The sequence below is a fragment of the Ahaetulla prasina genome, chromosome 4 (genome assembly GCF_028640845.1).
Source record: "Ahaetulla prasina isolate Xishuangbanna chromosome 4, ASM2864084v1, whole genome shotgun sequence".
NCBI lineage: Eukaryota > Metazoa > Chordata > Lepidosauria > Squamata > Colubridae > Ahaetulla > Ahaetulla prasina.
The window spans coordinates 79,450,282-79,472,906 of record NC_080542.1 but is presented as its reverse complement, the minus strand read 5'-3'; the positions used below and the strand labels follow the sequence as shown (position 1 = coordinate 79,472,906).

Below are 22,625 nucleotides of genomic sequence, written 5' to 3'. Positions count from 1 at the left end.
ACAATGTAATACCACTATTACATGAGCTGCACTGGCACCAGTGTATTTCCAGGTGCCATTCCAGGTGTTAGTTGTTACCTTAAAGATCTACATGGTTTGGGCTACTATAGAATCGTCTTTATTTGTCCAACTTGATCCAGCAGACTGGGCATGCTGCAGGTCCTGTCAGAGTGTCAACTTCCCCATTGACTTTGCTTGTGGAATGCTGGTAGAAAGCATTGGAAAACCTTTCCCTTTTTCCTTCCTTCTCTTTTCTCTTTTCTCCTTTCCTTTCCTTCAGGAATGGCTGTTGCCAGATGGAAAAGAGAGCAAGAGGTTGCTTGAGTGGCACAGAGAAACTGACAAGACTAGTTGAAAATGTGTAGAAGGAATAGGAGACTTATCAAGGAACTTAATACCTTCCCTGCCAGTTTCTCCACCTAATTTCTCCTTGCAAAAACTTTGCTACGGGTAGTAGGAAGGTGGTAACCAGCACTGGCAATCATATCAATTCCTTCTGGCTTCCCCATCAATTCGTGGGACAATGTCAAGGAATGAGGATTACATGACTGCAGCTTACTGCAGCAGAAGTGAGGAACAGCAGCAACACTAAGCTATTTGAGTTACTTTGGTTCAATAACTGTTGCTGTATATCTTCCAATTTAGCCCAATTGAAGGTTAAAAACTATCAAACAGACACTAGGGTTTTAGTAGTGTATAGACTTGTACTTTGAATAGAATAGAATTTTTTTTTTATAGAATTTTATTGGCCAAGTGTGATTGGACACACAAGGAATTTGTTTGATATAAATAAGCTGTTAGAAGCAAGATTTTCCATAAACTTTGTAAAAGTGATCAAAGTGCAAAAAAAGTTTCTGAAACAGTGAGATAATAGTGTTATCTTATTTTTTATATATCTGTTATATTTACATCCTGAGGAGGAGATGCTCTGGAAAATTGTAACTACATCCTTGTGGGTCCTCTCTGTTCCATACCATAACTTTTCTTTTAGATGGACTATATGGACTATATAATGAGACTGAAGACTTTGAATAAATACTTTGAATGAACTCTTTCACTGATTGAGGATTTGAACCTAAGCCTTCTTGGGTCTAAATCCAAATCATTAAATGCTACGTTACATAATTTAAAAAAAATCACTTCTACTTTTAATGCTTCAGAAATTGCAAGCAAAACAGATGCATCAAGGAGTACAAATATACATGAAATTAAATATATAATGAAATTTTAAAATAAAATAAATCTTTAAAATCAGAAAATTATCAATTTAAATTAATCAGTATGGACAAAAACTGACCATAATCTCAAAGGATACTTACAGAAGCCTGTAAGGATTTAATGATGCTAACTTGGTAATTGCTATCATGGATTTCTATTTGATATCAATAAATAAGAAAGAAGTTTTGATATGAATCTTATAAAGACTTTCTTATTATACTGTAGATGTAGAAATACTAGCAATAAAATTTATATGATGTATTTAAAGGTTACATTTTTCAACTATATCTAATATCTAATATTTGTGACAGAGACTCTAAACTCATTTTACACATTTGTTTAGAATTGATTATCTTTAATATCCAAGTTACATAATAGATTACTTTTTAATACCAAAGTCACATACTCACCACTGATACTGCTTGAAATCATACTGTCACTATTTCTTAGTTCATCAAATTTCATAAATATTGTTTGCAATCTGAAAAATACAAATAAAATAAGCATTTTGCACTTTTCCCTTCCAAATCCAAATTATTATTTTAGATTATAATTTAATGTAATGTCCACAATTTAAAAATTCATTTTCTATGTTCAAACACCAAGTTTTAGAAAAGCCATTCTTACAAACACAAGAACTAAATATATTACAGTTTAACAAATTATAGTGACGATAACCTAGTCTATTTCTAAAGTAGGATTAAAACCAAAAAGTACACCTATAATTTGGTAAAATAAGAGCTACTTAATATTGAATACAAGTTGCACATAACTGGATTATTTTATACACTCTCACAGTAAAATATACTGAAATATGTCAGTCTAAACATTTCCAATAACTGTTTATTAATTTTACACATCAGTGTAGAAGTATTTTATCCTATTAATCTTACAGAACACTTTCACATCAGGAATAATAGTGCACTTTCTTGAACAGACTGCCCACTTCCACAAACTTAATATTAACTTTCTTCTGCTATAATAATTCTTTAATCACAGAAGTTGTGTGTTTTGGGTTGTTGTTTTGCTGCTTAACTTTCTCTTAAGCTTCACTTCTTGATATTTTCTGGTAGAATTTGCCAGTCCAATTTGAAATTCACAATTTATTTATTTTATTTATTTATTTATTAAATTTTCATACCGCCCTTCTCCCGAAGGACTCAGGGCGGTGTACAGCCAGAATAAAAACAAAATATATACAATTTAAAACAACATTTAAAAAGAGCAAATTTTAAAGGCTGATTATTAAAATTTAGATTTAAAAATTTAAAAATATTAAGAATCCCCAATTAAAATTCAACACTAATTATGCCAGTCCCGCTTTAATAAATAAATATGTTTTGTTATTATTAATCATAGCAAACCAACCTGGACAAGAGGTAAACAAATAGGCCTAAACCATGATATTGCCACCAAATGTTTCACAGAGTGGGTTTGGTTCTTTTGGTGGAATACCTTATTTGTCTTTTGTCCAACATTTTCATTTAAGCAAAAAGTTCTATTTGATACCTACCTGAAATTCTACCTGATTCTATTTTGGTCTCAACCACTCATAGAACATTGTTCCAATAGCCTTCTAGCTTATCCGCATTTTATTTTGCAACTACAGATGGGCAGCAATGTTTCTTCAAGAGCAGTAACTTTTTAACTGCACCTCTGCCATGTACACTATTATTAACACTAACATTTAGCAAACTTTGGCACAATATATTGTCCAATCATTGTTTTTGGTACCACCAATCTCCACCAATCTAACAAGTATAAAGTAGGGGAAAGGCTACTTTCTATACTCAACTCTGCAGAGAGCATCATACTCTCACTTTTACCTTTGGTATAAAGTCAAGTTCAAAATAAAAAAGGTCGATAAATTTGACTATCAATAAATATTATGCACAAAAAACTAAATGAAATCTCAGGGCTAAGAGTAAGCTTAAGCAAAATGAAAAATACTGGAAAATATATTTCACTTGAGTTTGATCAGGAGATGAATTTTGTTGTGCATATATATTACTCTTTGACTCTGAATATGCTCTGGAGCTAGTTTGCATAGCAAAGCCTTCTCTAAATTTAGGTGATAATGCACAATGGTAGATGCATAATTATAAACATTTAATCCTCAAGTTATGATAATTCACTTAGCAACAGTTCAAAGTTATAACATCGCTTCCATAAGTCTTTACACACATTCCTTTCTGCACATAGATAGAATTGTCTGTGAGAATGTAAGATCTCATGGCCTACTTTGGTCTCAGCTTGGCCTTTGCTGCAGGCACACTCTCTTGGCTGCTGGCTGTCTGACTCAAAAGAACGACTTTGGGAATTGTGGCCCAAAAGCTAGTTTTGGCTGGAGGAGGAGGTAGGATATGGGGGGTTGGTCAGAGTGGCAGCTGGAGACCCTACGAAGGAAACCCTTCGTAGCAATACTGTCGCCAGGGAAAACCAAGCTCCTTCTCTCTTTGAGTCTCCGGGCAATGCAATCTGTGAGGTGTAACAGAAAAAATGCGGAGCCTCGTGCTTCAGTTTTATCAGCGGGAAAGATCTAGTGGATAAGAAAGCAGCTGCGGACACTGAGGGTCGCCTGAGGGATGGGACTTTCATGGGGATCTGGGCAGCTGTAGGGATGCCTGCTCTCTGCATGCTCTAGCACCCAAAGCACCATGTTATGACCCAGATGGTCAAGGCAAGGCAGGCCTCTAGATAGTTCTTTATTTCTCTCAACAAATGATCCAGACAACAGTCTGTTGTGTCTCGTCCGATCTCGACACAGTCCTCCAATGACCGGTAAGGCTCCAACCCCACACTACTCTGAAGGCAGCCCCCCTCAGTCTCCCAAACACAATCCCAACAATACAAAGCTCAGATAGAAGCCTGCTCATGGGGCAAGGTCCAGGATTCCAAGTCCAATCCACAAGGCAGAGTCCAGGTACAAGACAAGGGCAATCCTCAGGACAAGAAACAGGTACCAGGCAAGAAACAGTTCAAAGGGGCACAGTGAAGTAAAGGCCAAACGCAGGCCACAAGAGAAGGGTAAGTCCAAAACAAAATGTGAAGAGCAATCTTCCAAGTGAGGCAAGGCAAACAGCAAAAACACGAGTTGAAGCCAGGGGAGTATAAGCCAAGGCAAACAATTGTTCTTGGCAAAGACTAACTCTCCATAGCTTTAGTTACTCCCCTCCAATTGTTCCTTGTGAGAAGGGGTGGGACGACCTTCTCCCAAGTAGCCTTGCAGCTCTTCTCTAAGCTTGCCTATGCTTCACTCTCCTTGCCCTTGAATTAAGTGTAGTAGACAGCAGTTCCTAATTAGAGGAGATCAGCTGCCTATCAGCACCACTGCCAGTCAACAGCTGATCCTCCTGTGTCTGTAAAGGCAGACAGCTCTCCATCTGGTCAATGACCTCCATCAATGCCTGAGAAGCCCAGGACAGCATCGTCCTTAGCCCCTGGCCTGCGTTCCCAGTCAGTTCCAATTCCTTTCCTCCTCCAAACTGGGCTCACTAGAGGAGAGCAAATGTGGACAGTGTAGGGCTCCCAGCCCCAGTGCCCAGCAGCTGCACTGACCTGGCTCCCTGCGAGGGGCTTGGCCATCCTGGCAACAGTGCTGCTCTGAGGGGCTCAGTTTTCCTGCTGCCACCCTGGCCAGCTGCCCAACCACCCACATCCTGCCTCCTCCTCCTCCAGTCAAAACTAGCTTTCGGGTTATAATCCCCAAAGTGACTCATTTGAATAATTACCCATAGCACACAGAGGATGCCTGCGGTGCTGCCCAGACTGGAATCAAAGGAGGCCTACAGGGATGTGATAGTTCTCACAGACGAGTCCATCTGTTGCAAAAAAAGAGTTTGTATAAGAATGTGAGATCTAAAAAAGAAAAAAGCCCCAGCTTTGTCAGATCTGAGAAAAATTCACCCGCTTTTCTGCTATGTGGCCTAATCTGTTATGGAGCTTTGGAAATCTTCAAAAAATAAGTGAACAATGGATAATAGGGGGTTGGTGTGGTGAAGGCCAAAGCAGCCGTGGGGACCCCAAGGGGTGGGAAGTGAGCATGAGATATCTCAGTGGGTGGGGGGAGGCCTTGAGTGGCTGGAGGCAGCTGAAATAGCCCCTCCCCCAAAGTCTTCATTACCCCTGAGGAACCCCATGCGCAGTTAATAACCCAACACATTTGATTAACGAATGCATTGGAGAGAGGAGGGATGGGACTTGTTCATTTAATGTGATTCAGTTAACATTACAACCATAATAGGCAGGCTTCAGTACTCTGAGGACTACCTGTACATTTTCAAACATATATCCAATAGGGAGTCCCCTACAGAGTCCCCTTCATGGATTACTGCCTTGTTGTGGCAAAGGGGCTTGCATAGCTCAATGAAGCTATGAGCCAAGCCGTGCAGGAACACTCAAGATGGACAGGTCATAGCAGAGAGTTCTGACAAAATGTGATCCACTGGAGAAGGAAATGCCAACCCACTCCAGTATCTTTGCCATGAAAATCCCATGGACAGTACAAAAAGGAAAAAAATGAAAAAATGGCCAGAAGATGAGCCCTTCAGGTCGGAAGGCGTCCAATATGCTACTAGGGAAGAATGGAGGGCTAGTACTAGTAGCGCCAGAAAGAATGAAGCGACTGGGCCAAAGTCGAAAGGACGCTCAACTGTGGATGTATCTGGTGGTGAAAGGAAAGTCCGATGCTGTAAAGATTTTCTCTCCATAGGAACCTGGAATGTAAGATCCATGAATCAAGGCAAGCTGGATGTGGTCAAACAAGAGATGACAAGACTGAACATTGACATCTTAGGAATCAGTGAACTAAAGTGGACAGAAATGGGCGAATTTAATTCGATGACCATCAGGTATACTATTGTGGGCAAGAATACCTCAGAAGAAATGGAGTAGCCTTCATAATCAATAAAAGAGTAGAAAAAGCAATACTGAGATATAATCCCCAAAATGACAGAATGATCTCAGTTCGAATCCAAGGCAAACCATTCAATATCACAGTAGTTCAAGTCTATGCCCCAACCGATGGTGCTGAAGAGGATGAAATTGACTGGTTCTATGAAGCCCTACAACACCTGATAGAATTAACACCAAAAAATGATGTCCTTATCATCATGGGAGATTGGAATGCTAAAGTAGGAAGCCAAAAGATTACTGGAATAACAGGCAAGTTTGGCCTTGGAGTACAAAATGAAGCAGGGCACAGGCTGATAGAATTCTGTCAAGATAATACAATGGTCATAGCAAACACTCTTTTCCAGCAACCCAAGAGACGACTCTACACATGGACATCACCAGACGGTTAACACAGAAATCAGATTGACTATGTGCTCTGCAGCCAAAGAGGGAGAAGCTCTATACAGTCAGTAAAAACAAGACCAGGAGCTGACTGTGGCTTAGATCATGAGCTTCTCTTTGCAAAATTCAGGCTTAAATTGAAGAAAGTAGGGAAAAGCCCCAGGCCACTTAGACTCACTTATGAACTAAATCATATCCCTGTGAATATACAGTAGAGGTGACAAATAGATTTAAGGAATTAGACCTGATAGACAGAGTGCCTGAAGAACTATGGACAGAGGTTTGCAAAATTGTACAAGAGGTAGCAACTAAAACCATCCCAAAGAAAAAGAAAGGCAAGAAAGCAAAATGGCTGTCTGAGGAAGCTTTGCAAATAGCTGAGGAAAGAATGGAAGCGGAAAGCAAGGGGAAAAGAAAAAGATACACCCAGTTGAATGCAAAATTCCAGAGATAAGAGATAAAAAAATTCTAGAAGAGATAAGAATACATTCTTAAATGAACAGTGCAAAGAAATAGAAGAAAACAATAGAATAGGGAGGACCAGAGAATTCAACAGTGGCCACAGGATTGGAAAAGGTCAGTTTACATTCCAATTCCAGAGAAAGGCAATGCCAAAGAATGTTCAAACTATTGCACCATTGCACTAATTTCACATGCTAGTAAGGTTATGCTTAAAATCCTACAAGCTAGGCTCCAGCAGTATGTGGATCGAGAACTACCAGAAGTACAGGCAGGATTTCATAGAGGCAGAGGAACTAGAGATCAAATTGCCAACATACGCTGAATGTTGAGAGGGAGTTCCAGAAAAACATCTACTTCTGCTTCATTGATTGTGTGGATCACAACACATTGTGGCAAGTTCTTAAAGAGATGGGTGTACCAGACTATCTTATTTCTCTGTTGAGAAACCTGTATGCGGGTCAAGAAGCAACAGTGAGAACTGGACACAGAACTACTGATTGGTTCAGAATTGGGAAAGGAGTCCGGCAAGGCTGTATACTATCATCCTGCCTATTTAACTTATATGTAGAACATATAATGAGAAAGGCAGGGCTGAATGAATCAAAAATTAGAATTAAGATTGCCGGGAGAAATATCAACAACCTCGAATATGCAGATGATACCACTCTAATGGCAGAAAGCAAAGAGAAACTAAAAAGCTTCTTGATGCGGGTGAAGGAAGAGAGTGCAAAAGTTGGCTTGAAACTCAACATTAAGAAAATTAAGATCATGGTATCCAGCCCTCTCAATTACTGGCAGATAGATGGGAAAGAAATGAAGGTAGTGACAAGTTTTATTTTCCTGGGCTCCAAGATCACTGCAGATGGGGACTGCAGCCAAGAAATTAAAAGATGCTTGCTCCTGGGGAGGAAAGCTATTGCAAATCTAGACAGCGTATTAAAAAGCAGAGATAGCACTCTGCCACAAAAGTGCGTATAGTCAAGGCTATGGTTTTCCCAGTTGCAATGTATGGCTGTGAAAGTTGGACCATAAGAAAGGCTGAGCGCCAAAGAATTGAGGCCTTTGAACTCTTGTGTTGGAGAAGACTCCTGCAAATCCTTTGGACTGCAAGGCAAACAAACAAGTCAGTCCTGGAGGAGATCAACCATGACTGCTCTTTAGAAGGCCAGATCCTGAAGATGAAACTGAAATACTTTGGCCACCTAATGAGAAGGAAGGACTCACTGGAGAAGAGCCTAATGCTGGGAAAGATTGAAGGCAAGAGAAGAAGGGGACGACAGAGAATGAGGTGGCTGAATGGAATCACTGAAGCAGTAGGTGATTAAATGGACTCCAGAGGATGGTAGAGGATAGGAAGACCTGGAGGAACGCTGTCCATGGGGTCGCAATGGGTTGGACACAACTTCGCAACTAACAACAACAAACTACAGATTCCCATGTTTCACCATGCAATTTTGTATATTAGAGAACAGGGATACAGGATTAGCACTAGCCATAGGTTCATACTTATTAACCTTGAAAATATTTTGTTGTTTAATAATAATAATAATAATAATAATAATAATAATAATAATAATAATAATAATAATAATAATAATAATAATAATATTTTAATTTGTATACCGCCCTTCTCCCGAAGGACTCAGGGCGGTGAACAGCCATATAAAAACAACAATCAAAACGTACAAATACAAATAAAACAATAGTTAAAAAACTTATTAAATTTCGCCCAAATTTAAAATACATTTAAAAACCCAAAAAACTAATTAAGAATTAAAACCCATAAAACATCTAAAAATTCTATGCCAGACCCGCGCGGACAAATAAATAGGTCTTAAGCTTGCGGCGAAAGGTCCGGAGGTCAGGATGTTGTCGAAGTCAACTTTATAGTGTTTATATAAGATAACATTGTGAAATAATAATCTTTACATTTTACCAGCAAAAATACTAAGGATTACTTAAAAATATCAACAATTTTTGAATAAACTTTAAAGAAAATCCGCTTAATAACCCTCCACCCAATGTACCAGTTTAATTTCAATGAATATACGGGACAATAATGTAAGATATAATACGAAGTGTTGAAGATTCAGTGACTTTAAAATAACAGCAAATTTTACTGGTTACAATGTGTATCTATTTGCTCACATATGCACATGCAGAAGCACACACATGTGCACGTACGCGTGCACACACACACACACTCATCTACAGGTACCCATATCCTCAACTAGGCTGAGGGACGGAAGCCAGCAAGTTTGAGTCTAGCTCCCTCAGGAAAAGTACTTAAGATGGAGTCATAGTACAGAGACAGCTTTGGTCGCGTTGGTGGATGACCTCTGGAGGGCCAGGGATAGGGGTTGTTCCTCTGCCCTGGTCCTATTAGATCTCTCGGCTTTTGATACCATCGACCATGGTATCTTGCTGCACCGGTTGGAGAGTTTGGGAGTGGGAGGCACCGTTTATCGGTGGTTCTCCTCCTATCTCTCTGACCGGTCGCAGACAGTGTTGACAGGAGGGCAGAGATCAACCGCGAGGCGCCTTACTTGTGGGGTGCCTCAGGGGTCGATTCTCTCGCCCCTCCTGTTCAACATCTACATGAAGCCGCTGGGTGAGGTCATTAGTGGTTTCGGGGTGAGTTACCATCTGTACGCTGATGACACTCAGCTGTACTTTTCCACCCCAGACCACCCCAACGAAGCTGTCGAAGTGCTGTCCCGGTGCCTGGAAGCCATACGGGTCTGGATGGGGAGAAACAGACTCAAGCTCAATCCCTCCAAGACGGAGTGGCTGTGGATACCGGCACCCCGGTACAGTCAGCTGCAACCGCAGCTGACTGTTGGGGGCGAGTTATTGGCCCCAATGGAAAGGGTGCGCAACTTGGGTGTCCTCTTGGATGGGCGGCTGTCGTTTGATGATCATTTGGTGGCCGTCTCCAGGAGGGCCTTTCACCAAGTACGCTTGGTTCGCCAGTTGCGCCCCTTCCTTGACCGGGATGCCTTATGCACGGTCACTCATGCTCTTGTCACTTCCCGTTTGGATTATTGCAATGGTCTCTACCTGGGGCTGCCCTTGAAGTGCACTCGGAGGCTGCAGCTAGTCCAGAATGCAGCTGCGCAAGTAATAGTAACATCACTCCTGCGCAGTCTGCACTGGCTTCCTGTGGTCTTTCGGGTGCGCTTTAAGATTTTGGTTACCATCTTTAAAGCGCTCCATGGCTTAGGGCCCGGGTACTTACGGGACCGCCTGCTGTTACCTTATGCCTCCCACTGACCCGTACGCTCACACAGAGAGGGTCTTCTCAGGGTGCCGTCTGCCAAGCAGCGGCGGCCTTCTCTGTTGGAGCTCCTATGCTTTGGAACGAACTTCCCCCTGGTTTAGATCAGGCCAAGTACCTGATCTTCGGACTTTTCGCCGTGAGCTGAAAACACACTTATTTATTCAAGCGGGACTGGCTTAAAAGTTTTTATTAAATTTTTAATTGGGGTTATTTATGAATTTTAGGGTTTTAAATTGTTTTAAATTTCGGCCATCTTTGTAATATGCTCGGTTTTAGTTTTGTTTTAATGTATATATTGTGGGTTTTTTATTATCTGGCTGTACACCGCCCTGAGTCCTTCGGGAGAAGGGCGGTATAAAAATCTAATAAAATAAAATAAATAAATAAATAAATAGTATAGCCTTTATTGTCATTGTACATCACGTATAGAATGAAATTGGTTTTAGTCTCACTGGTGCAATCCATGACAAAAAATACAAACAACATAAATTGTATAAAGAATAATCCCTATGCAAGTAATTGGGGGGGGGGGAGAAAAAGAAAGAATAAGAAAAACTAGTCATATATTTCTGCGTGTGCGTGGAGTGATTGGGTTGTGTTTAAGAGTCTGACAGCGCAAGGATAGAAACTCTTTTTAAACCTATTTGTTCAGCTGGCTATGCTTTGATGTCTTCTGCCCAAAGGTAGAAGTGCAAAGAAATACTGACAAGGGTGTGAATCTTTTTTTTTTGGGTAAAGTTTTTTTTATTATTATTATTTTATTTTTTACACACAAACATCTTTTCTGAACAGAATATCGCCCAGGTACATGTTCATACCAAATTTAGTTCTTCTCCACACATCTTACATGTTTTCATCTCATTTTTTATTTCCTTCTTACATTTCTCTTTGTAAATCTAATCTACCCTTCTCACTCAATTTTAATCTTTTATCAAATTTTCCCTCGCTTCCCCTGCTTTTTCTACTCCCATTTTTATAAAACCCTTATATTACCGATTAATAACTGTATTCTTTTATATCTTCTACTTATCCAACATCAACATCAATCATATATTTACATTTCAATGACAATTCATACATTATTAACCATAATCAAGGAAAAAGAAAGGAAAAAGTAAGTTTTTCAGTTTTTCTTCGTAATATCACTTCTAAAATATCATTTATAAATCCATAATAATCTCCAGACATTTTTTTTATTTTAAATTCCATTCTCAATATTTAAATCATTGAATATATTGCCAACTGTTTTTGCGCTTTAACTTCCATTTATGCTTCAACTAGTATACATTTCAATCCTTTTTTATTTTCCTCCTCTTTCTCTTCCTCTTTTTTCTTTTTTTCTCTTGAAATTCTCTACTCTCTGCTTGTCCTGTATTTCCATAGACTCTCCTTCTTCCCTCTTCCCGTTTTTATCTTTTCTCTATTAATCCCAAAATGATTCTTTAATTTTGTGTTTTTTCTCTTTCCTTCTCTCATCTCTTCCTTCCCTCCTCATTTTTATTTACCCTTTTTATTTGCAATATTTTCCCTTTTACTCTTCTCCTCATTCCCCTTTTAATTATTTCTCTTTTGCCACTGTCAATCCCAGTGTAATCTTCTAAAATCTTTCTCCCCTTTTCTCCTTATTAATCCCTTCCTCTTTCCCTATATACTCATTTAATGTTTCACAATCATTTAATATTTCACAGTCAATTTTTGTTCTTTTGTCTTCCAAAACCCTCTCTTGCTTCATGGTTTCTTTGTTTTCTGTAAATTCCCATGCAGCTTCTAATTCTTCTGATTCCAATTGCCCATATGGTCTTTTAATTATTTCTCGCTTTAATGTCATATGTATCTTTTTCATCATTTCGATTATTTCCTGCGTCATTCTGTTTTTTCAGGGTTATATCTGTTATTTTATTCTCAAAGTCAAAACAGCTTGCAGGCATAAAATCCTCCCTTAAAATTCTCATCAGCCTTATCGCTTCAACAAGAAAGTTTTCCACTACAGATGTTAGTCCTTGTAGTTTCCCCATCCACCTGAGCACGTCTCTTTCCAGTCCACAGTTCCAATCAACAATTAGCGAAGGTATCCATTTTGTTTCTTTTTTTTAAAGCCGCACTTTATTTTACTTTACTTTTTAACTTTTCCCAACAGTTCAGTTTAGAGTCTTATGTCCAGCTACATTAAATCCAAATCACCAGGGTAAAAAGGCAGTCTGAGAAATTGCATCACATTGTAATTCTAAGTCCCCCAAGCTTTCTTTTGTGTTTGGGAAACAAGTTTAAAAATCTCCAAACCTCTCCAGCTTTATTTGAGGGCTTTTTTCCTTTTTTTCTCTTTATGCTATGGGGATCTCCAATTCAATTTAAAAAGCCAGATTCCTTTCAGGACTTAGGGTAAATAATTCCGTTTCTCTTATTTCTTATTGCATTCTGTTCCTTCTCAATTTAGCGGCTATTCCACTGCCAAAAATTTTCTTTACCAATTTCAAATTAAAGTATTTTCTTGTGAGTTGGTGTTCACTCACTCGGCTTCAACATTCCGTTCAAATCACCACTCCTGCTCAAAATCTTGGTCCAGTTGTCCCAGCTTGATGATGACTGCTATGGCCACTGCCACCATCACTGAGTCGAACTTTCTCTCTGACCTCCAAGGAACTTGCCAGTTCCTCTTGGTCATCCGAGGTACCTCTCCTTCTTCACCATCCCTACAGTACAGATCTGGTCCAAAGACCCCCTCAATGGTGGTTTGTCAGTCTGGGAATTCATGAAGCTCGGCGGAGCTCGCTCTTCCCCAACTGTCTCACCGTGATGCTTCTGGTCGAATCCAGGTGTGAGTCACCTCTGAGTATCTTTCTTAATCTGCTAAAGTAGCGAAACCTGGCAATGTCATCCAGTGGTGTTAGAGGGCAACCAATGATTTCTTGTGACAAACTGACCACTCACTGTAGTGCTGTTTTGGTCCGTCAGCAGCCTGCAGAGCTGGCAACGGAGTCGGACAGCGATGAGGCTGAGGTGACGCCAGGGATATTGGGAAATGAGGTGCGGACTCCAGAGCCTCCAGAGACTGACAGTAGTAAGGCAAAGAAACAGGAGGAGCCTGTTCCTAATGCATGCATGAGAAAAGATGACAGAAGGCAAGAGCAGCTCAAGCAGAGTGGACAACTCAGGAGTGGGGTCAAGAGATGATTGGTCCCTCCCAGAAGGCTTAAAACAGACCAGCACCAGCGTTTGGCCTTTGCTGGAAAACAACACTATAGCTGCATCTTCTGCTTCGTCTTCTGCTTCGTCTACGTCTGGTTTTGTGGCTTCTGGACATTTGCCAGGAAGAGCCTTTGGCGGTTTGCCTAATTGGACCACAGTTTGCTAGATAACTGAGTAATTTGTGTTGGGAGGCATTTGTTTACTCTGAGTTGAACGATGCTGGGAATGAAGTAATTCCCAGCTGTTTGAATAAAGTTTGTTTTTTCGTAGACTGAGTTTATTACTACCTACTTGGGCCTGAGTCATAACAAGTGCCTTCGTGTCTAGTATGTAAGGACACTTTCTATCGTAGACCGATAGAAAGAAGTCATCAGCCATTGTTCCACCTGATTTTTTCGCAGGACTGTAAGGAAATGAAGTCTCTGTTGGACCTTGCCAATTCCTCTCTGTGCTTTCAGAAATCTAGTACCATCTCCTTTGTCTTACTAGTATTTAGATGAAAGTTGTTTTTTGAGCATACAGATACAAAATTGGCGGGGTGAAGAGGCTGCGGCGGCAGCGAATGGGCAGCCAAACAGGCTGTGCCAAATTGGTCACAGCTGCATCAGTGAATGGGTGGCAGCAAACGGGCTGTGGCATAAACGAACAGGCTGCACCAAATGGGGCACAGCATCAGCAAATGGAGCAAGGCGGCAATGGTGAATGGGGCAAGGCGAATGGGCGGAACAGGTGATGCTGAATGGGCTGTGGCAGTGCCAAATGGGCTGCTCCAAACAGGCCGCAAACAAGCAAGATGGTGGCAGCGAATGGGTGGGGGCGAACAGGCTGAGGCAGCAGTGGTGAACAGACCACAGCAATCAGGCCAGAAGAATACCTGATGGATGCTGGGAGACAGAGGAAAAATTTTTTTTGTTTTCCTTGCCAAAAAAGGTAGGTGCATCTTATAGTCCGGAGCATTTGATACTCCAAAAAATACAGTACATTGTAACAAGTACATTGTAACAAGTACATTGCTATTATTTTAAATTCATTGGATCTCCATTTATTCTAAAGAACTAGTTATGCCTCAGTGTTCAGTTAAAAGTGATTTGTGTGTGCCAATTATCCAGGGCTGTGAGTGTATGAAGAAGTGACCATAGGCTGAACCTGGGACCATGTCAGGGGTTTAATGTTCCCGGTTCAGACCAGATCCACTAGCGATGGCAGTGGGTTGTTCAGAGAACTGGTAGCAAAAATCTCTGCCCCCACCCCAGGTGAGCCGCTCGATCGTCAGAGCCTTTTTTTTACTTTTAAAAGCATTTTTTACAACCTCTTCTGCTGAATAGGTTGTAAAAAATGCTTTTAAAAGGTTAAAAAAAAGGCTCTGACGATCCCAGCTGAACCATGAAATCATCAGAGCCTTTTTTTAACTTTTAAAAGCATTTTTTTAAAACTCTTCGGCCAAATTGGTTGTAAAAAAAATTCTTTTAAAAGTTAAAAAAAAAAAGATTGTGCACCACAGCTGATCACCCCCTCCTGCATGCTGTTCTACTTATCCCATGCCTCCTTTTGGTGTGCACTGCATGCGCACCTTGCATTTGGTGTGTACAGCCAGCAAACCGGTAGTAAACTGGTTCAGATTTCACCACTGGAGCATGTGTGTACCATTAACTGTAGGAAATTTCTCCCTATCATTCCTCTTTATATATAATCACTGCTATCATTATGCTGACTTTTATTTTCTTGAATATTTTTGTCTTAACAGGTTTTGTACACACATATACGCTCACACACACGCATGCAGAGAAAAATACAATCCCCATGCAAAAATACAGCTACCCAACATAACAAAACACATATACACACAAATGCAGAAAAGCGGTAAAGATGAATATATGCCATTTATTAATCAAATGCCAAGTATGTTTCTAAATATAATTCTAAAAATAAAATTAATAGTTCTCTAACCTAATAAACAACATAAAATCTATGCCACAAAAGCCTGTATGGAGTCATTTTTTGATGAATGGCAAATCTGCTTTTCAAAGATACCCCTTATCCCTTGACATTGACATTGTTTTTTTATTGGCCAAGTGTGATTGGACACACAAGGAATTTGTCTTGGTGCATATGCTCTCAGTGTACATAAAAGAAAAGATACGTTCATCAAGGTACAACATTTACAACACAATTGATGATCAATATATCAATGTAAATCATAAGGATTGCCAGCAACAAGTTATAGTCATACAGTCATAAGTGGAAAGAGATTGGTGATGGGAACTATGAAACGATTAATAGTAGTGCAGATTCAGTAAATAGTCTGACAGTGTTGAGGGAATTATTTGTTTAGCAGAGTGATGGCCTTCGGGAAAAAACTGTTCTTGTGTCTAGTTGTTCTGGTGTGCAGTGCTCTATAGCGTCGTTTTGAGGGTAGGAGTTGAAACAGTTTATGTCCAGGATGCGAGGGATCTGCAAATATTTTCACGGCCCTCTTCTTGATTCGTGCAGTATACAGGTCCTCAATGGAAGGCAAGTTGGTAGCAATTATTTTTTCTGCAGTTCTAATTATCCTCTGAAGTCTGTGCTTTTCTTGTTGGGTTGCAGAACCGAACCAGACAGTTATAGAGGTGCAAATGACAGACTCAATAATTCCTCTGTAGAATTGGATCAGCAGCTCCTTGGGCAGTTTGAGCTTACTGAGTTGGCGCAGAAAGAACATTCTTTGTTGTCCTTTTAATGATGTTTTTGAGGTTAGCTGTCCATTTCAGATCTTGCGATATGATAGAACCCAGAAATTTGAAGGTTTCTACTGTTGATACTGTGTTGTCAAGTATTGTGAGAGGTGGAAGTATGGAAGGGTTTTTCCTAAAGTCTACCACCATTTCTACGGTTTTGAGTGTGTTCAGTTCCAGATTGTTTTGGTTGCACCACAAGGCTAGTCGTTCGACCTCTCGTCTGTATGCGGATTCGTCATTGTCTCGAATGAGACCAATCACTGTTGTGTCATCTGCGAACTTCAGTAGCTTAACAGATGGATCATTGGAGATGCAGTCATTGGTATACAGAGAGAAGAGAAGTGGGGAGAGCACACAGCCTTGGGGGGCCCCTCTGCTAATTGTACAGGTATTTGATGTGATCTTGCTTAGCTTCACCTGCTGCTTCCTGTTTGTTAGGAAGCTTGTGATCCACTTACAAGTCTGTTCCGGTACCTGTAGCTGGTTTAGCTTAGTTAGAAGAATGTCTGGAATGATGGTATTGAATGCTGAACTAAAGTCTACAAAAAGGACCCTTGCATAGGTCTTTGGAGACTCAAGATGTTGTAGGATGTAGTGCAGAGCCATATTAACAGCATCATCTGTTGATCTATTTGCTCGGTATGCAAATTGCAAGGGGTCTAACAGCGGATCCGTGATGGTTTTCAGGTAGGAAAGCACTAGCCTTTCAAAGGTTTTCATGACTACAGATGTTAGAGCAACTGGTCTGTAGTCATTCAGTTCCTTGATGGTGGGCTTCTTCGGCACTGGGATGATGGTAGAGCGTTTGAAGCAAGAAGGAACATAACACATCTCTAGTGATTTATTGAAAATATGGGTGAAGATGGGGCCAATTGGTCAGCACAGACTTTTAAGCAAGAAGGAGTTATCTTGTCTGGGCCTGGAGCTTTTCCTGGCTTTTGTCTGTGAAATAGGTCCTGCACTTCCTTTTCTGTGATCACTAGGGGTTGTGAACCCAATGAAATGGGGTCAGTTGTAGGAGGCTTGGCTGTTGTTGGTGTGTCTGAGATGGGGGTTGTGGAGATAGGTGGCTGTAGTTTCCTTTCAAACCTGCAGTAAAACTCATTCAGGTCATCTGCCAGTTGTTGATTACCTTCAGCCTGGGAAGGAGGTTTGCCATAGCCGGTGATATTTTTAAGAGTTTTCCACATGTTTGCTGGTTCATTTGCTGAAAATTGATTCTTTAGCTTTTCAGAGTAGCTTCTTTTGCTGCTCTTATCTCCTTGTTAGTGCATTTCTGGCCTGATTGTACAGCATTTTATCACCTTTTCTGTAGGCTTCCTCTTTGGAATGTCGTAGCTGCTTAAGTTTAGGTGTAAACCAAGGTTTGTTGTTACTGTGTATTCGCAAGTTCCTTGTAGGTACACATAGGTCTTCACAGAAGCTGACATATGATGTTACAGTATCTGTGAGTTCATCCAGGTCTGCAGAGGTATCTTTAAAAATATTCCAATCAGTGCAGTCAAAACATGCCTGTAGCTTTAATTCTGATTCCTCCGTCCAGGTTTTCACTGATTTAATTATTGGTTTTATGGCTTTAAGTCTTTGCCTGTAAGCAGGTACAAGATGAATCATGCAATGATCAGAGTGTCCTACAGCTGCACGTGGTAAAGATAGGCATCTTTTAGTGTTGTGTAGCAGTGATCTAGAGTATCCTTGCCTCTGGTGGGACAATTGACATGCTGAAAATATTTTGGTAGTTCTTTCCTTAAGTTTGCCTTGTTTAGGTCTCCCAAAACAATGGCCAGTGAATCAGGGTGTTTGGCTTCAGCCTCCATGATTTGGTCAGCTAGAGTTCGTAATGCCTTGTTTACACAGGCTTGTGGTGGGACATAAACAGCAATTAGAAGAAATGAGGAAAATTCACGAGGCGAATAGTAAGGTTTGCAGTTGATAATTAGAGTCTCTAAATTGTTGTCACAGAATTTGTAAATTATGTTAAAATCTTGACACCAGGTTGTATTAATATATAGGCATAAGCCTCCTCCTTTCTTTTTACCAGATGTTTCTGGAATCCTGTCTGATCGTTCAATTTGAAATCCTGGAATGTTCAGGCTGCTATTTTCAATTGATTCATTTAACCAGGTTTCAGAGAAGCATAGGACTGCTGAATTGCGAAAATCAGAATAGTATTTGTTTAAGAGGAGTATTTCATCCATCTTATTTGCAAGTGAGCGTATATTTGTTAGGAAAATTGAAGGCAGAGGAGTTTTAATGCAACTTCTTAATCTGTTTAAGATCCCAGATCGTTTACCTCTTCTCCTTCGTTTCCGTTGTTTGGTTTTTTTTGTAATCCATGGCTCCGTGGGAATTGCCTCCTCCTGTGTTAGAATCTCCTCCGTGTTTGTAAAGACAGGCGGGGGTGAGATTAAAGAAAGCTGCTCCTTAAAGAAATGTTCCTTAATTTTTAGCAGATGGTCTCGTGAGTAGGAAATCCGTAGTGAGTCACAGAGAACAATTAGAAATAAAGAAACAATTAGAGAGCATTTCACCGAGGCAGCCTTCGTCGGCGCCATTTTAGGCTTGAATCCAATCCTTAACATCAGAAATAGTCCAAGTTTTCCAATTTCTAAAAATAGTTCTCTTAATGATACCCAGACCCAACACAACTGTAATACCTTAAAAATGCCTGGTTCTGAGGAACCGGAAGCATCGCAGCAAGACTGGCTGGAAAAAAGTGAAGCTCCGACAAGCTTTGCGAAAATCCAGTCAGACAAACCACTGTTGGGGGGTCTTCAGACCAGAAGTGTCTTGGAGGGACGGTGAAGAAAGAGAGGCGCCTCGGAAGACCAAGAGGAGCAAGCAAGTTCTTTGATCTGGCGGCGGGGATGGCAGCCATTAAAATGACCACTTTAAGCTGGGGCAACCGAACTAAGATCTGTGTAGGAGCGATGTTTGAATGGGATATTGTTACCGGATGAGCAATTTGGCCAACTTAAAGATAAAAAGAAATTCTTTGGAAAAAGTTTAAAAGAGGTCCCAGTGTGAAATGAGCAGTTAATTGGCACTTTGGAATGTTAATTGGAGGGAAAAGAACAAAGAGGAAGTTAAAAGACCCAAAAAAGAAAACTTTCTATCTGGACTTACAATTGAATTTGGAGAAATAAGAAATAATACAAGGAAAAGAAAACTGAAAGAAAGCATTTTTTTAATAATAAAAGGAGAACAAATTGAAGAGAAAGTGATATTTTGTTGCCTGGGGATTTGTGGATTGGAGAGAGACATCTGCTGGTGGAAAGAAAGCACTGCAACGAATGCTTTAAACAATAGGTACATTAAGAATTTTGACTATGTAAGAAATTTTAATGAGTACTTGTTTAAATAGCTGGATCCCGACTTTGAAAAGAAGTGAAAAAGAACAAAGCCTTAAACTGGAATTGTCTAAATAAATATTTGAATTGGATACTATTTGGAAATAAAAGAAAAGAAAAGAGAGACACTACATATACTTGAATTTTAACTACATATAAATTAAATAAAAAAAATTGAATTAACAATATGGAACTTTGAGAATATGAGGAACTAATGGAAATGTTTAAGAAGGTGTGTGAAGCGTTTAAGGGTGATAAAGAAGCAGAAATTTGGTTAGAATACCAAAAAAAAGGAAAAAGAGAATATAAATATGAAGCAAGAACATAATGTTGAAAGGTAAATAATTAAAGATGAAAAAATAGATGATTACACCGGGATTGACAGTGAAAAACAAAATGTGAGTAGGGAGGACTATCACCCAAACAAGAAAGGAAGAGAAGGAAATGGGAAAAGATTGAGGGGGAGAATTAAAAGGGTAACAATTTTAAAAATAAGAGAAAGGATTCAGGGGAAAAGATATAATAAATATAAAAAGAAAAAGAAGAAAATAAGAGAAAGGAAGCAAGGGAGAAAAATATTAAGAAGTGGAATTTTGGAAAGACCAAAAGAAAATGGGTAAAAGGGGAAGAATAAATGAGAGAAGGCAGGGAAATAAAAGATTTATTAGTTGATTTAAGGGAAAAGTATTAATAGTAGAAATGGTATGTAAGAAGCAAATATATACTCGTATAAGCCGAGGCACGCTTTTGTGCTGAACGCCTGGCTTATACCCGAGTCTACCCTTGCAGAGCCGACCCAGGGAGAGGGTTTTTTGCCCTCGGGAACAGCTGGGCCGGCAGGACGAGCCCAAATGCTGCCGGCATGTTTTGCCAGCTCGGCCGCCTGCTTTGGGCGGCGGCTGGCTCCCCGCCGCTTTTTGATGGCGGCGGCGGTGGTCGGCGGAGGGGCGGGCGAGTGACAAACAAATAGAGTTCTTCGCCTTGGCGTTTGTCACCCTCGCCTCCTCTTGCCCGGTGGGGGCGGAGGCGTTGTCACCTCGCCTCCTCTCCGAAAGCCGAAATTGAGTGCGGCGGCGGGGTGGGGAGGCCGCCGTGAAGTGCCGGCTGGGGAGCCCGGATTGGCTCCTGGACTCCCCAGCCGGCACTTCACGGCGGCCTCCGCCGCCGCACTCAATTTCGGCTGAGAGGAGGGCGAGGTGACAACGCCTTCAAGGGCGAGTGACAAACAAATAGAGTTCTTCGCCTTGGCGTTTGTCACCCTCGCCTCCTCTCCGAAATTGAGTGCGAGCGGCGGGGTGGGGAGGCCGCCGTGAAGTGCCGGCTGGGGAGCCCGGATTGGCTCCTGGACTCCCCAGCCGGCACTTCACGGCGGCCTCCCCACCCCGCCGCCGCACTCAATTTCGGCTGAGAGGAGGGCGAGGTGACAACGCCAAGCGAGAAGAACTCTCTTTATTTGCTTGTCACTCGCCAGCGGCGTTGTCACCTCGCCTCCTCTCCGAAATTGAGTGCGGCGGCGGAGGCCGGGCGAGTGACAAACAAATAGAGTTCTTCGCCTTGGCGTTTGTCACCCTCGCCTCCTCTCCGAAATTGAGTGCGGCGGCGGGGTGGGGAGGCCGCCGTGAAGTGCCGGCTGGGGAGCCCGGATTGGCTCCTGGACTCCCCAGCCGCACTTCACGCGGCCTCCGCCGCCGCACTCAATTTCGGCTGAGAGGAGGCGAGGTGACAACGCCAAGCGGCTGTTGTCACTCGCCAGCGGCGTTGTCACCCTCGCCTCCTCTCGGCCGAAATTGAGTGCGGCGGCGGGGAGGCGCCGTGAAGTGCCGGCTGGGGAGTCCAGGAGCCAATCCCGGGCTCCCAGCCGGCACTTCACGGCGGCCTCCGCCGCCGCACTCAATTTCGGCTGAGAGGAGGCGAGGTGACAACGCCTCCGCCCACCGCGGGCAAGAGGAGGCGAGTGAGAGGCGAAAATGTCGAACGCCCCTCCGCCCCTCCGCCGACCACCGCCGCCGCCGCCATCAAAAGCGGCGGAAGAAACGCCGAGGCCAGCCGCCGCCCAAAACGAGCCGGCCGAGCTGGCAAAGCATGCCGGCAGCATTTGGGCTCGCCCTGCCGGCACTTCAATCCCGGGCTCCCCAGCCGGCACTTCACGGCGGCCTCCCCACCCACCCACCCACCCACCACCCACTGCCGCCGCACTCAATTTCGGCTGGAGAGGACGGCGAGTGTGTCAAACGCCAAGGCGAGAAGAACTCTCTTTATTTGCTTGTCACTCGCCTCCTCTTACTGCCCTCCTCTCGCCTCGGAGGCGGAGGGGCGTTGTCACTGAATACATCCCAATAAAATGCAAAGGTTTCAAAGCATGTTTTGGAAAAGCAGCGAGGATGGGGAGAATGCTGCCTTGAATGTGAAAAGAAACGTGGAAAACTCCAACTACAGTATAAAAAAAACATTTGCACTCAGTACTTTTTATTTTATTTTATTTTTGCCAAGTTTTCCCAGGGTTTTTTCCCCTATGGAAATTGGGGAGGTGGGAGAAAGAGGTGAAAAGAAAAGCCTCTTGGAAAGCGGAGAAATACGGCAAGAACAAACAATTTCTCCCCGCCTCCCGCGCCTCCTTCTCTCCCGCCAGTCACATGGTTCAGTTTTTTTCCAGGCTAACTATACTTTGCGTTTCACTTCCCCGAGTGAACATTGTAAAGTAAACAGTGAGCAACAGTGAGCAAAATTACGGTAATCTCCTCTGCCAAATCTATTCCCAAACCCTCCCCCAACACCTCGCCCCCACAAAGGGAAGAAATGAACGCCGAATCCGAGAGGGGGGCAGGAGGAGGAGGAGGAGGAGGAGGAGAGATGGGGGCATTGCAAGCTAGGGTGGGAAGAAGGAGGAGGAAGAAGAAGGGAGGCAAAAGAAACCGACCCTCGCGCAGATCAGCAAATTAGCTTTCCTTCTCCAAACCAATTTTTTAAAAACCCGTTCTACCCAGAGCAAATGGCAAATAAGCAGCCCGTTTGAGTCTGATTATTGTTTCACGGTGGTTGCCCTCTCTGATCTCCTTGTACATGACAAGGCACCTCTAACCCAGCTCTTTGTGTTTGTTATTGGTAATTCTCCTCTCC

General features: G+C 41.9%; 1 protein-coding gene across 5 annotated transcripts in view; it reads right to left on the bottom strand.

The window, feature by feature from the left end:
- The window catches only part of CLASP2 (cytoplasmic linker associated protein 2), a 425,149-nt gene that overhangs the window by 336,102 nt on the left and 66,422 nt on the right, over nucleotides 1-22,625 (bottom strand). For all 5 annotated transcript variants that reach the window (XM_058184362.1, XM_058184359.1, XM_058184356.1 and 2 more), the window contains one exon: nucleotides 1,629-1,699. In XM_058184362.1, coding sequence (XP_058040345.1) covers nucleotides 1,629-1,699 — 71 coding nt within the window. The remainder of the gene's footprint in view (nucleotides 1-1,628; nucleotides 1,700-22,625) is intronic.